The 16,263-nt window shown below is 44.8% G+C and overlaps 1 protein-coding gene across 1 annotated transcript in view; it reads left to right on the top strand.

The window, feature by feature from the left end:
- Positions 1–4,891: 4,891 nt before the first annotated feature.
- Positions 4,892–16,263, top strand: part of GRID2IP (Grid2 interacting protein) — a 56,934-nt gene continuing 45,562 nt past the window's right edge. The window contains exons 1-3 of the mRNA XM_061600294.1: positions 4,892–5,293; positions 5,420–5,476; positions 10,870–11,024. Coding sequence (XP_061456278.1) covers positions 4,892–5,293; positions 5,420–5,476; positions 10,870–11,024 — 614 coding nt within the window. The remainder of the gene's footprint in view (positions 5,294–5,419; positions 5,477–10,869; positions 11,025–16,263) is intronic.

Genomic DNA, 16,263 nt, shown 5'->3' with positions numbered 1-16,263 from the left:
GATATCGGTTTATTTCCCCCTGACCTGACCCCACACTCCAGGTGGCTGGGTAAATAAAAGCCTGAATAAACTGGAGATGACTCCCTTCCTTCCTTATGCATTCAATATCAATACCCTATAGATTGTATCATATTGCTGACCCTGAGCACAAAGAAAGCTAATGTTTCTTTTAACATGTCTGTAGATTTCTACACGTATCTGTTTGTAAATGCAGAAATGTAACCTGAATGTATCCCCCACTGAAGGGTCTCTCTTGTTTCAATACTCCCCTTTTCCTATCTGTACTTTGTTCTTTTGGCTCCTAGCACTTATCTCAAGGTTGCACAAACTATGCAAGTGAATGTCTGCAAAAGAAGCAAGATGTTCCTAGCTTTGTTACTTTAAGCACCCCTCTTTACATATCTAAAAGTTACTTTGTCTACAGTTATTTTTCTTGTAGTTTATGGCGTCTGCTCCCCATTTTTGTAACCACTGGGGAATCTATATAATCTACTGTATTTTAATAAACGGGGTTCCCACTTCTGAAAGGCAACTTGCTGGCAGGTTTTGGGACCCCTTTGCAAAGGTAATTTTGGCAACTTATTTCCTGATCTCTGGCAGTGGGTTATTGCTCTCAACTCCGCACCTTCCCGGGTGGATGTGAGCTGAGTAGACAGTGACGGCTTGCGTGTTGGGTTTGGACCTAACAGCTATGCCCCAAAGTGGTAGAGCACCAGTTTGCATGCCAAAGGTACCCACTTCAATCCCCAATGGCATCTCCAGGTAGGGTAGGGTATGTCTCCTGCCTGAAATCTGGAGAGCCACTGATCAGTTGTTCTGAGTCGGTATGAAGCATCTTGCTGTGTTCATGATCCTCATTTAATAAAACAAAAATTTCTCACTCAAAGCAGGAAACAACTGTTTAAGCACCGCTCTCCCAGATCCTTCCCTCCCCCACTTCCACAATGAAATCCAGTGTCCAGACTTTGTCTTTTTGCTTTTGCCATCTATTGGATTCTTAACAGTTACTGTAGTGACTTTATAGGAGCTGCACTTGCAGGATCATAGCAATGTGCTTCATTGCAACACGGCTCCTCTGCAGCCACGCAGCACTTGAGCTCTTGCAGTGTGTTTGCTCTTTTGCTAATTAACTAACTGGGCAGCTGCTTGGTGCTGCTACACCAGAAGGCCACTTGTGTTGCTGAGATGTCGGTGTTACTCAGTCGGTATCCTATGCAACCCCCCTGCAAACATTTAGGAGAAAAACACCACTCCAAAAATGGGAAATGAGCACCATTCACCTACCTCTGTGACCATGACGACAGTACCAACTTCCACCAGGCAGCACGATTATGAGCCCCTTTGAAAGGTAGCCACAGAAGGAGCCAATCCACTCACGGTGATGGAGAGGTGTCCCTATGGCATCTTGTCGCCCCCATTCAAAACACAACCTGCCTAGGACAATGCAGCATCCTCTGTTGCAGGGGTGGAGAGCCTCAGGCCTCGTTTTATGATCATTGGGACTCTCCTAAGGACACACACACTCCCCCCTCCCATCACACCCTCTCTGGCCTCAGGCTACATCCTTTACCACCCTTGCTTCGTCCTGGCTGCAATGTGCCCTTGAACTCTGGTCATGTCTCTTGTTTGCCCAGATGAAGGCTAGAGAGGTACATTCAGCGTGTATGTTCAGCCATTTGTAAGCAGTCTTTGGGTTTTTCTATTCAACCAGCTGTGGGTCCACTAAACATTTCTGTCGTCCAGCCCACAATTTACCATCTTGTCAGCAAGGATATAATGGAGACTTTGTTAATGCATTGCTGAAATCAAGATACATTGTGTCTGCAGCATTTGTGTAATTTGTGCAAAGTAGTAACTCTGTCAAGAAAAGGAGACAAGATTGGTCTGGCATGGCTTGCTCTTCATAAACCCATGCTAGCTCTTTGTAATCAATGCATTCTTTTATAGATGCTCACTAACTAACTGCTTAATAATCTAGAATTTTTCCAGGTATCGGTCTACCTGGAAGGTCAGATCCTCTTCTTCCTAACTTTCAAAACGTCTCCCAGGCATTTTAACATGTGTTTTTAAATTGCTTTTTAAAAATGTGTTTTTGAATTTGTATATTTGTTTTTAATGTTTTTAATTGTTGTAAACCACCCAGAGAGCTTTGGCTATGGGGCAGTATACAAATGCAGTAAATAAATAAATATGTTTATAATATAACTGTCTGAACCTTCCTTTTTTTAAAAGGTGTTTTTTAAGATGTTTTGTTTTCAAGATGTTTTTATTTATTTATTACATTTGTATACCATCCCATAGCCAAAGCTCTCTGGGCAGTTTACAACAATTAAAACATTAAAAACAAATATACAAATTTAAAAACACATTTGAAAAAATAAATTAAAAAACACATGCTAAAATACTTGTAGGGCAGAACCTTCTCTCCCTCCCCTCCCCTGCAGCCCCCTCCACACTCCAGAGCACATTCTGAGGGCACGAAAGAAAGGGAAAAGTCCCACTGTGCAAGTGGAACTCCATGTGCAGTGTTAGATGCAATCCCAAGTCTCCAGAATTTATCCACTTAAACCTGAAATAGTCTTATTACCAAAAGTAATAATTTATCTATTCTTGTAGTAAATGATTTGCAAACTATGCTCTTGCTTTGCATATCTAAGATTTCTTCAGTGTACAAGTACTACATGAGGTCCTGTAAATTCTGATGGGATGAAAGAGCAGGGCTGCTTCAGAACATTTCAGGCCAGGGCTGGGGGTATAAAATAAGGTTGGACCACCTGTGTTAAAGAGGGATCAAAATAACAACCCTTAACAGAAGGTTAACAGCATGCCTCCAGTCAAAGGGGGAAAAGGCAGAGCTCTGCAAATTGTGGCCAGGGCTATGCAGGGACAGTTCTCCAGGCCTACAGTATGTCCCATTATTTCTTCCTCATCCTTGTCCCCGGAGGTAGAGTTGGAGGTGCAAATATAGAGTATGCTGGGGCTTCAAGATCGAAGGAAGCGTCTGGAACTGGCCACAACCCTCACCAGGTCAATTCCACATCTTATTTTATTTATTTATAAAAATATTTCTATACTAGAAAATACCAGGGCGGTGTACAAACTAAGACACCATTAAAAACAATACAGACAATCATTGAAGTGACTGGCTAATAAAAATAAATAGATTAAAACAGCTACAAAGGCTGGCCCTGTCAGCATAAAAAAGTATTTGGAAAATCACGAGGGTGCCTGCTGAGTCTCTGGTGATGGAAGAGTGCTCCACCGCATGGGACCAGCAACGCTACATGCCCAAATTCTAGCTGAGGCTGGTCAGGCCTCTTCCTCTTCCTACTCCTCCCTTGCCTCTGCAGAAAGAGCTTAACGGAAAGGCCAGGAAAAAGGGAGTCCTGGTTTGTCAGGGAACAGCCTTTGAAACAGCTCTGGTGCAGGAAGGAAGGGAAGAGAGTGTCCTTCCTTCCTTCCTTCCTTCCTTCCTTCCTTCCTTCCTTCCTACCCCATCACTTGTATTACACGTGTGGGGAGTAAATGCTCATCCAAACTTTAGATGGGACTCCACTAGTTTTTATGAATGGCATCAACAGATTCTAACACTTCTGTACACTCTGTGTAGTGGGGCCAAAGTTTTTGTGCGGTTTGGCTTGGATCCTAAGATGAGTAAACTTAAGGGAAGTTCATGGAAGGAAAGCTTCTGACTCCCTGCTCACCCCTGGAGCCATCCACAAACCCTGAAAAGTCTCTCTGGAAGGTTGGGGGCCCAACCCTGAACAATTGCATGGGGGGGGGAAGGGGGCGCAAGTGTAAAGAGACAACAGGAAACTCTTGTTCTGGTTACCTTCTCAAAGTTTCATAAGGATGTTCATGAAAGGGAAAAAAATCTAGGTAGAACTGAAGAACGCAGCCAGCCTTGATTAGCAGATAGATTCTCTGCTAGCTTCACATCATAGCATCTGCTCTGAAAAGGGTGTCAGCATTCAAACATGATGTTACCTTAATTTTATTCGGTGCTCTTTGCAGCATTTGAAGCTTCTGCATTTTTAGTGTTTTATTGCTTGTTTATCACCCTGGGCGCCTTCTGGAAGCAAGGGTGGGATAGACGTTTAATAAATAAATAATAATAAATAAATAAAAGAAGAAGAAGAGAAAATGTATCTGAAGCCAGGAGCCCCTGGATCCAGCAAACGTCTTGCTAAGGTTGCCTGTTGCTTCTTCGTAGCTTTAAAGGTTCAAACCCACACCGGATCTATAGTGGGAGCATTTCCCTACATTCACATGCATTTTATGCAGTTCTGGGTTCAGCTTCCACCCCAAATAATCTCTAAACTGCTTAAATCTTTGAAAGCTGGAAAGTTTCCTTGTTGCATCTGTAGTGGCAGAAAAGATGCCTCTCCTGCCTGGCACGTGGCCTTGCTAATGACGGCCCTATTAAGTTACCATGCCTGGATAGAATTTGCCATAGAAACTCAGCCACTGGCCCCACAGGTCTGTAACTGATCCAGAAATGCTGAAGCCGCCGTGATGGTTTAGTTGGGTAACAGAAGAACTCATTCTGAGTGGCTGGTGCCAGTTAGGCCCCGTGCATGAGAGGTAAGCTTTGCTTGACATGCATTCATTTAGGGAAAGAAATGAGGGGTAAAAAACTCCCAAACCCTAATTCTTGCTGCCAGGGCTTAGTCTTTAGAGGAAGACTATTTAAAGTGGTGTCATAGCGCTGTAAATGTACAGTGCAGAAATTTCTCAGAGGAGTGGTTGATTACACCAGCGTTGGTATTTCTGTTTGTAACTGTGCATACGAGTGAATCACCCTCCCAATGAAGCACCTGTTCTTTCCGGGGGGGGGGGGAGCCAGCATCAGGAGCTGAACTTTCTGTGTACCCCTTTTCCAGTTACCACCATGCCAACCACCAATGATGGGTGGCCTGAAGAATTTGGCTTTAAGATCAGCGGAAATGGGCCTTGCTATATCTTGGCTGTGGAAGAAGGCAGCAGTGCTCAGCTGGCTGGCCTCCAGCCGGGAGACCAGATCCTGGAGATTGAGGGCCAGCATGTGTCCTCCATGAACTCCGAGGCCCTGGTTGCGCTGGCGAGGCAGTGCGAGAACGTGCCCCCCAGCATCGGTGTGGTCTCACGCATTCAGCAGGTGGACCTCCAGCCAGGGCACAGGGGACGGTTTGGCTTCACCTTGGCGTGCGAGGGAGGATGCCCCTTGCAGGTGGAGAGCGTGGATCCCGCGTCTCAGGCCTCTGAGTGTGGGGTCAAAGGTGGAGACTACCTCCTGGAGATTAATGGGACCCCTGTAAAGCTTTACAAAGAAGCAGCTGCCATGATCCAGTCCTGCCAGGGACAAGGGCTCAGGCTGGGGCTTCTACGGCTCGGGCGGCTCCAGTGGTGGGCCAGCAGCAGCGTGCAGGAATTTGTCCAGAGTGCTGATGCCATCCATCAAGAGAGGAGGCAGAAGGCTCAAGAATTCAGCAAGAAGGTAAGCCTACGGCAGACATCTCCAACCAAGTGCCCTCTGCATGCTTTGGACTACAACTCCCATCAGTCCCAGCCAGTGCAGCACTGATGAGAATTGGAGCCCAGACCATTTGGAAGGCCGAACTATGTATGTTGTGGGGAGCTGTTGCGGCCCAGTGGGTCAGAGGCAAATGGCATGGTTCAGGGCAGGCACGGGCCAAGGTCAAAAGCAGCAACCAATTCTCTGCTGTTTTCGCAGCAACAGGCCAATGCACTGACCCTTCTGGAAGAATGTTTTAGGGCAGGGGTTCCCACACTGTGGTCCACGGGCCACCAGTGGTCCACGACAAGCAATTACAAATCATGCATCATCTAGTGCAGCACATTGCAATGGCTATAGCAGGCAGAGGAATTATTAAGTGCTCCACCAAGGCCCTCAGCAATTTTCAAGTGGTCTATGGGGGGAAAAGTTTTGGAGCCACTACTTTAGCGGGTTTTTAGTTTTTTTAGTTTAGGGAGAGGGAAGGCAAGTGAGAGGGGGACACGATAGAAGCTGATACGATTATGCACGGCATGGAGAAAGTGAACAGGGAGTTTTTCTTCCTTTCACATAATGCTAGAGCTTGTGGACATCCAATGAATGTTGGAAGATTCAGGACAGACAAAAGAAAGGACTCCTTCACACGGCGCATAGTCACATTATGGAATTTGCTCCCACAGGAGGCAGCAATGGCCACCAACTTGGATGGCTTGAAAAGAGGATTAGACAAATTAATGTTGCTAAGGATGGGGGTGGGGGTAGATCTGTTTATTTATTTACCACATTTATATTCCACCTTTTACTTCAAGGGACTCAAGATAGCATACATGGTTATCCCCTGTCTCCATTTTACCCTCACAACAACCCTATGAAGTAGGTTAGTCTGTGATTGTGGCCTAAGATCACCCAGTGAACTTTTTGGCTGAGTGGGGATTTTGCACCCTGGTCTCCCAGGTGACACTCTAAACAGAGTCACCACTGAACAGATGGAAATGAAACTGGATTTTCTTTGGAGAACTGTTTTTATTGGTTGTATTTTTATTGTATAGCATTTTGTAATGTCTGATGGCTTACAAATATTACCAATAAATATCACAAATGAAATGCAAAAGGTACAGGTTAGGACAACTCAACTGGAGCTTAAATGTATCAAAATAACAGCAGTGACCATTCACAATAGCAGTTATTTGATGAATACTGCCTTAGCATTGCTGAGAAGGAATGAACACCTGTTTTGGAAAAGGAAACCACTTTCCTTGTTCATCCCCAAATGAGTAGAATCAAGAGTCCTGATAAAGTGTCATTCTGCAATTTCACACTGGAATCTCCCTTTGAAATTCCTTTGTTGGAAAACCTTTTAGATCAGTAGTGGAGAGTCCTGGGAGATGGAAATGCTTCCTCACTAGTTTTTGAAAGCTGCCCTTTTTAATATCAACTTTGTGCCCATTGAGTCTTTTGCACAGAGACTCTTTGCCCTATGCAGAAGCCAGAAGGGCGTTGTTGGCAGGTAACCACAAGTGTCATGTTGGAAGACGAACAGAGCAAATACAGTATATGAACCCTTCATATTATAGCTGATGACACTGTTGGGCCATGAAATGGAGTGGTCAAAATGGATATGGGGACTGAACTCACATCTGGGCCTGTTGCAGAATCTGGTCCCTGTGTCTGTGCCTCTGTTGAGTCTCCTGCTGTTCATGAGTAGCTGCTGTGGATTTCAGGGCTGTGTCTGTCTGCAAGATCAGGCCTACCTCCCAAGGCCTACAAGAAGGAAATATAGTTGTCCAGAATGGGAATGTAGGAAGCTTCCTTGTACTGAATTGGTCCATCTAGCTCAGTATCGCCCCCCCTGACTGGTAGCAACTTTCCAGGGTTTCAGGCAGTATGTCATTCCTAACCCTACCTGTAGATTGAACCTGATACTTTGTGCATGCAAAGCACATTGTGCTCCGTCACTGAGCTGTGGCCCTTCCACAAAGACACAGAACCCTAGGAAGCTGCCTCATATTGAGTCGGGCCATTGGTCCATCTCTTAGTATTGTCTATAGTGACTAGCGATGGCTCTCCAGGGCTTCAGGGAGGGGACATTCCTAGCCCTCCCTCGAGATGCTGGTTATTGAACCTGGGACCTTCTTCATGCAAACAGGTGCTCTGCCACTGAGCCACCTTCTCTGTCCTTCATAGAATCTTCCTCACACACCCCTCCATCATGAGAGGTGGAAAGAGGCGCCAGGCAGCTGCCTCAAAGAGACCCCTCTCTTGCAATCAGCGCTCCAGATGTGGTCACCTTGAAATGTCTGGTGCCTCATGAGGACTTTAGTCCTGACCATGTGACAGTGCTTTGAAGCTGTTGCGTACCTTGTGATTTCTGGATGTAGGTTACAAAAAGCATGTGATAATTGGTTTTGGAGAGCATCAAAGTGGGACAAGCACCGGGGGGGGGGCTGTGAACAGCTCCCTTTCTTCTGCTTGTGCTACTTGCTCCCATTTCCATTACCACGTTGGTAGGGTGCTTGGGTTTTTGCAGGAATGGGAAAATACTGCCCCATTCTGCTGGGGCCCACAGAGAAAGTGGTAAAGAATACCAGAACCTTGGGCAAGGCAAGGCAAATCAGGACCTTGGACAGCTCCCAGTGTATTTGGAAAGGTATTGTCTCAGCAAAGGCTTAGAGCTGGTGTGGGAAACCTTGGGCCCTCCACAGTTTCCTGAACGACAACTCCCATCAGCCCCAGCAGACATGGCCAGTGTCCAGAGATGATGGGAATTGTGGTCCAGCAACCTCTGGAGGGCCCAAGGTTCCCCCCAACTGGCTTAGAGGCATCTGAAGCCTTAAAAAGGCTGGCAGTTTGGTCTGCAACAAGGAGCAGGCCTCCATGCCGTGAAAGGGACAGGAGCTGGTGGGAAGCCACCTTTGTTTTTGAGACAGGTGGGAACCCTGGACCACTGGTGGTGGCTGGCTCCATGTCGGTGGGGCAGTGGAATTCACTGCGAGTTTCAGTCCAAGCTTTCAAGGAGGTCCTCTCCCCAGACTCAATAGGAGGGTTGGAAGAGGTCAGCTGGTGACTTCTGTTAAAAGCATCGGTGGACCATTTTCAGCTGAAGGGCCGCATTCCCTTGTGGGCAGCTGTCCAGGGGCCACATGCCAGTGGTGGGTAGAGTCAGAGGCCCAAGCAGGAAGAGCAATCAGCGCCACTCTTTCCTTAGTACCGGAAGCTGCATTCCAAGCCATGCAAATGCCAGTGGTTTCTACACACACCTCTCTCCATCCTCCGTTCAGGTTTGCAAGGGCCATCCTTGTAGCTCAAGAGCACATTCAAGCCAGGCACGAGCACTCGAGGAGGACACAGAGCAGGAGCAATGGGGAGTGAGGTTTTGGAAGTGTGTATGGCCTGGGGAGAGTTCTGAGGGGTGGGCAGAGAGGACTGGAGGACAGCATTTGGCCTCCCAGGCCTTTCAAGGTCCCCCTTTCCTGTGCTGAAGAGCAGGCCAGCATCACAGGGTACTCCACTTGGTGTGGGAAGGGGGAAACTAGGAGCAAACGAGCACAGGAAGATGCCTTATACTAAGAGACCAGTATTGCCTCTAGGTCATTATTGTTTACACTGACTGGCAGCCTCTCTTCTGGGTTTCAAGTCAGGGGACAGTTTCAGCTCTTTGTGAAGATGCCAGCGATTGAACCTGGGGCCTTCGGCATGCAAAGCGGATGCTCTGCCACTGTTCTGCGGCCTTTTCCCCCATTTTGAAAGGATACTCACGGTCATTTGAAGTTGATTGATCAACAAAGCTCAAGTGTTGCTTGATTAATCAACAAGCTTCAAAGGCATGTTTATGGGGGAAGTGAAGTGTTGGTGAATCTAATCTGCGCTTGTGATTTTGTGTTTGGAACTATAGGGAAGATGATAATAATCTCCAATTAGACCAGAGTAAAAGGGGGCACCTGGCACTTGAGACGCTGGGATCATATTGGATACATGTTTTGTTTTTAAAATGATACAAGAGCACTCTGCTGCCCTCCTCTGGAAAGCCCCAGCAATTGGCAACCATATTTACAACCAGCACTGGAGCAGAGTCTCTTCATGCAATCAACGCAAGTGCGACCTTAGAGTGACGCATTTTATTTTCGGCATGAAAAAAACTGATCTAGTGGCCCCAAATGCACAATGTCTGGCTTCACTGGAATGCAGGGTTGGGCAACCTTTTTTAACCCGAGGGCCACATTCTCCCATGGACAAGCTTCTGGGGGGCGCATTTCATCGGATGGTGGGGCTAGGAAGGAAAGTAGGTGGAGTGATGGATGCGATGCTTAGCTTGCTAGAGCAGCCTACGTCTGAACCACACAAAAGCCAGAGGGTTCTAGGCACGCATGCACGTCTTCCCATCCGCCCTCCAGGCAAGCCGGTGACATCCTCACAGCTCAAGGGTGCATTCCAGCCTACCAAAAGCACTCGAGGAAGGTGTGGGGCAGGAAGGGGGAGTGAGGGATCTGGCGTGAAGTGGGGCATGGGCTGGGGAGAGTCCCAAGGGCCGGATAGACAGGTTTGGAGGGCCACATTCGGCTCTGAGCTTCTCTACCCCTACTGTATTGGGATGGGGTACCATTCCTGGTCTTCTAACATAAAGGAGTTGACTACCCTGAAAAGCTTGTTGTTTTTCTGTTTGGACACCTCAGTAGGAATCTTTTTATTTATATAATAACATTTATATACTGCTTGAATGTAAAGACCTCCAAGTAGTTTACCAAAAAACATTAAAATTATCAATAAAACAGTTAAAAACAAGTAATTAAAATATATTAAACATATTTAAAACAGCTACTAACTAAAAAGATGTATATCAGATCTACATCTATGTGTCTGGATAGGCTCGCCTAAACGAAAAAGTTTTAAGAAAGCACCAAAAGGAGTACAGGGAAGGTGCCAACCTGATGTCGATAAGCAGGGAGCTCTAAATTTGGGGGGTGGTTTGGAATATGTATTTATTTATGTATTCATGTATGTATAAAAATACTTTTATACTGTAATTTCATTTTTTTTTAAAAAGCAACTTTTTTTTACAAGAATTATATGTGCACAATAAAAACCTCATGGGGGAAACAATAAAATTACAGATCCCCAGCTATTACAGAAAATGTTTTTTCTTAATTGTCTGCCTAAGCCTGGCAGCATAGAAAAGTTTTCAGCAAATGTATGAAGGTTAACACAGAAGATGCCTGCTGAATCTCTGTTGAATATGACCTTTCAGTGACATCACAGCAGCCTGGCCAATGACTAGGGAGGTCTTGTGTGGGGGTGGATCTATGTGAGACCCTGTCAGAATGTTTCTGGCCCAAGTGCAGCAATCTCCACCATGTCCCATGTTGTTCTTTCCTGTGCAGGTGCAAGAGATCCTTGGTGACCAGCCAGAGGTGAAAGAGAAGATGTTCACAATCTTAAAGCAGTATGCAGCAGAGAGGAAGGTCGACTACTTAGCTTACGCCCTCCCCATGATTCTCACCAAGGACTCCCACCAACTCCTTATAGACAAGATCAGGTATTGATGTTTTGACGGCTCTCCCATGTTTTTTTTTTCCCCGCCTCGATGATAACCCGCATGTGCTGTAGGTATGTGAGATGTGGAAAGTTGAGTGGCACAAAGGTCTCCGAATGTCCTGGCAAGACCTGATCGCTTCAGTGGTGAGGGTTTACCTAAGCTGTCGGAGGCAGTATGTCTCTGAGTACCAGTTGCTGGAAATTGTAAGTGGGGAGAGTTGCTGTGAGACTCCAGACCTGGTTGCAGGCTTCCCATTGGGGCATCTGGCTGGCCATTGTGAGGACTGGAGGCTGGACTACAACAGGTCTTGGGCCTGTTCCAGCTGCAGGGCTTTTCGTGTGTTCCTGCTGGGCTGGATTGTCCCTGAGGCTCCCTTCTAATTCTTCATGCATGTGGGGGTGGACAAAGCTGTCAATTTTGGATTCTCTCCATTTCTAATTTTTCCAGTTGAAAGTTCAGCTCACCACATTTCTGCATCAGTGTGCGATTTTTAAAAAAAGGTCTTCACAAAAACCACCAGAGTTTTTCTCTGCGTTTCCCTCATGGACACATTTCTGTTTAGGATTCTGCATAGTACAGACATTTTTACAAGCCATTTTCTCTAACAATCCATTTCTGTATGTCATTTCCCCCAATTTTTGCCATATTGGTTTATTTATTGAACTATTTGTGGACTGCACTTTCATAAAAACACAGGAAGGGGGCATACAGCGTGCAGACTTTCCCCTAAAACGTGCTTTTCTACACCCATTTCTGGGTTGGAGAACTGCATCAGGAAACTGGGATAAGGGCAAATTTCAAAGGATGGCTGCATGTCAGTTCACATCGTGTCAGTGAGTGTGAAATAGGTTTGCATTAAAATGTGAGCAAACCCAAATCCCTTCCCCATTCCTCCATGCACGCTCTGCACATGAGTACTGCTCCCACCCCCTGGGCCTATGGGATGGTTTTTGGATAGCTTTATTTTTTTTTTTTTAAATGATAGCTGTGCTGTTAGGCACTAATAACATTGCTAGGGTGTGAGAAACAAAACAGAAAAGGGGGCAGGTTTAGATGACATAATATCCAGGACTGCACTCAATAGGCTGGAAGGACTTCGCAATGGAATCAGGTTTGTTTTGAAGCTCAGGCTGTGACGTTGGTTGATGTGCCCCTCTGCCTCACCCTGTGTGGGTTTTTTTCTCAAAATTGCCGTTTCTCCACAGATTAGAAGCAGGAACTGGAAAACAGAGCCAGACCGAGCCCCTATTCCTTAATGAACAGATCTCCGAAGGTCTGTAATCCTCCCCTCTGTCAGCCTCACATGCACTGCAGAGTGCAGACCCGGAAGGTGGCTTCATCTGGGCAATATCCTCTTAGCCAGTGATCAAGGCGAGCAACACTGAAATCCTGACTTTATGAAGGATAGCAACTTTTCTTTACTGATAACAGCAGCTGTGGACACTTCAGGAATGGTCCCCTCTGTATGGATTCCTGCTGTTGCCACCTTGCCCCTTTGGGATGGGGTGGGGGAGGATGTATCTAGCTATAGATAGGAGTTGGTCAGAGCTGAGCCCAGTAATGCTTTCTTTTGCATGCAAAAGGTTCCAGGTTCAATTCTGAGAGGGCTGGGAAGACCCCTTGTATGCCGCTGCCAGTCAGTGTAGACAGTACTGATAGATGGGCCAATGGTCTGACTTAGTATAGAGGCAGCTTCCTCTATTCTTAAAGTGAAGGGCTCTGTGGTTCAGTGTGGGGGGCACCTGCTTTGCATGCAGAAGGTCCCAGGTTCAATCCCTGGCAGCATCTCCAGGGACAGCTGTGAATATCCCCTACCTGACACCCTGGAGATTGGCTGCCAGTCAGTGTAGACCAGGTATGGGGCACCTTTGGCCCTCCAGATGTTGCTGAACCACAACTCCTACAATCCCTGGCCATTTGCCATGCTTGATGGGTGGGAGTTGCAGTTCAGCAACATCTGGAGGGCCAAAGGTGCCCCCTACCTGGTTTAGACAGCACTGATGGGCCAAGTGTTTGACTGGTGTATGGCAGCTTCTTGTTTAAAGAACAATATTCTTTCCATATAATGTTATCTTCTTGTAAACCACTCAGTAGCTCTATTACAATCGAGCATTATATACATTTTCTTAAATAACTAAACATAGAAAATAATATTATGAACTTTGAAGGGAAATATAGCAGTGTAAAAGGAAAAGAAGAGCAAAATATAAAACTTAAAAAACAAGATGGATTAAGACTGACATAAGCATAGCATTATAGCAGCGCTGACAAAGCGATCAATTGGGGTAATTTAAATGAGAATCCCAGGCATGCTATTTTCTACCCTAACTGAAGATTTGGCCTCTTTCTAAGTCCTCCAGCCCACCTAATTCTCAAAAAACCCTCTACATTTCTGGGCACTTTCTTTTTTTTTTTTTTTTTTTTTTTCCCAATAATTTTTATTCAGATTTTCATAAAACATACAAGACAAAATCATAAAACATTCAAAGACAAAAAACAAAATCAAAAATAGTTAAACAAAAAGAAAAAAAGAAAAAAAAAACAAAAATAAAAAATAAAGAGTAAAATATTGACTTCCCATTTGTCAAAGATCAAATCAGTTATAAGTCTATAATATATAACAATCCTGTCTCTTAAGTCATATTATAAAATCACTTTCCTCCAGTAGTTATCTTACTTAATCATCAAATCTCATAAACATTACTTTATTCTTTCCACAAAAAGTCAAAGAGAGGTTTCAATTCTTTAAGAAATATATCTATCAATTTTTTTTTCCAGATAAGCATATCGATTAATCCATCTCATTACTAATTATGATAATCTTATTGTCATAACCATAGTCAAAATAAACATTTCAATTAATCCATCACATCAGAATCTGTTAGGTTCAGTAATTTCAATAGCCATTGTTCTATTATCTCTAGTAATTCCATTTTCCATCTTCCATCTTCAGTAGTCTTGTTAAGTCCAGTAATTTCAATATCCAATCTTCCATTATCAGTATTCCATAATAATCTTGCTGTCAAAGCCATAGTCATATAGTAAGAGTCTGATGAGAATTACCTCTATCCCAAATATTTTCTTGCCATCCATTCTGAATAGGTTGCTGAAATACTGCTGTAAAATCATATCTCTGTTCTTTTTTTCAAAATACACTGGGTCATCTCTTAAAAGTTTTTCCATTGTCACATGGCTGCAGTTAATTCCATAGATTTTCTCTATATTGGGCTCCATCACATCATTCCAGTCCAGAAGATAGTCCATGCCATTGATAACTTTATCTCTAGAATCTTCATTAATTTCTTCAGAGATAACATTGAGTTCCAAACAATAGATTTTATTTCTAAAGTCCATAGACTCCAAATCTTGTTCCTGTTCCACGTTTGTTCCAATCTCCGGGATCTCCTCTCTCACAGGGACCCCTGTTCCAGTCTCCAGGGTCTCCTCTCTCACAGGGACCCCTGTTCCAATCTCCGGGGTCTCCCCTCTCACAGGGACCCCTTCCAGGGTCACCTCTCTCACAGGGACCCTTATATCTTTAATCTCCTGCTTCATTTTACTCAATTCAATTTTCATTATCTCAATCTCATCCATTATTTTCTGAAACATAGTTATTTCCAGATTCTCAGCCACTTTCTTAATTGCCATTTTAAAAGAAAAATATAGGAAAACCACTTCTTATTTCAGCAACAATTGGGTTAATACTCCAAACTTGGTGACATCACAGTATAAACAGAGCAGACAGCCTTATCTCTCCAATAGTTAAGTAAACAAAATGCAGTTCCCAGGATCGAAACAATTAATGGCAATCGTCAAGAAACAGATTCGTCAAAATAAAATAGACCAAAAAGAGAGTAGTCTCAAAACAGTATAATATTTTTCAAAATAAAAATCTGGAATAGAAATCCCTCTTCTGTGTATACATTTCTGGGCACTTTCTAATGAAGTTCATAAGTTACCCAGCCAGTGGGTCAGAGAATCCTGTTGCCTCTAGCTGAGTGAGAGTGCTTGAAGATGTGTATATGTGCATGCGAGAGATTTGGGTGCATGAGCAAGTGAGTGCATGCATGTGACTCTATATAAGCAGGCAATGGAGTCACTCTGAAATCCTCTCATTTGTATCAGAGACTGGGCCAGATTTTCCCACCTTTTATGTCAATGCTGTCATTCACATAGGTAAACCTACTTTGACGCTTCCTTTATTTTATCTGTTTATTTAAAGCATTTTTGTTTCACTCTTCGGCCCAAAAAGATTCTCAGACTGGCTTGCAAATGTCAGTGATAAGACAGTTCCTACTCTCAGGCTTACAACCTAAAAGACATGACACAAAAGGAAATAGGATTGGGAGGGAGGAGGAAAAAAAGGAATACAGTTTATCATTATAAAGTACTTTTTTTAAAAAATGTACTACTTTAAAAGCTTCAAGGCTCTCACAACAGCCCTATGAGTTGGACCTCTGTTACTCCCATTTTCCATATGGGGTCCTGAGTCAGAGCGTGAGGGAGCGAGCATCTTGCTCAAGGTTGCACAATGAGACTGTGATATAGATTTTTGGCTCCCACTGGGTCGGGGGGGGGATATTATTCCTTCACACCTTCTGGGGGCAGGGCTGGTAGTTTGAGCATTGGCACAACCCAGAGTGAATTCCAGGGTTGTGCTCTGGTTTCACATTCAGTGCTGCCATTTATGTGATGGAACTGGGGCAGTTTTCCTGCTGCCTTTGCTTTGGGTGTGCGTGTGTGTGCGTGTATGCATTTGTGCATGTGGGTGTGAGAGCGTTAATTATGTCCCTTCTCTCTTGATGCGCACCCTCGACTGCTGCTGTATTTTCTGTGCCCAGCAATGCAGCTCTGACTTCCCAAGGAGAGCCGGGAATCTTCTCTAGCTGTCTGATTGGATATTTCTTCATTGGTGCTCCCCCCGCCACCGCCACCCCAGGAGTGGGGGTCACACAGCTGCTGTTCTGGGCAGTCTTCTGTGTTGTCCAACATACCTTCCGCTCCTCTTTGGCAGGAGTGATTTGATATCTTCCTTGCAAAGCATTTTGCCTGCAGCATCGTCCAGGACTCCCTAGATCGGACACTCTTGCTGGATAACCCCCCCCCCCAGCCATCCAGCACTAGGTTACTTTCCTCCCTTCCCCTTTAATCATTTGTTATTTATTTTTTATTCCTTCTGCTGGCTGCAGTGGATTTCAACCTATTTATCCAGAATTAAGCCCTTTCTGATTTTAATTTG

Source organism: Rhineura floridana, chromosome 17 (genome assembly GCF_030035675.1).
Source record: "Rhineura floridana isolate rRhiFlo1 chromosome 17, rRhiFlo1.hap2, whole genome shotgun sequence".
NCBI lineage: Eukaryota > Metazoa > Chordata > Lepidosauria > Squamata > Rhineuridae > Rhineura > Rhineura floridana.
The sequence above is the reverse complement of the archived record's forward strand: the minus strand, read 5'-3'. Positions and strand labels throughout refer to the sequence as shown.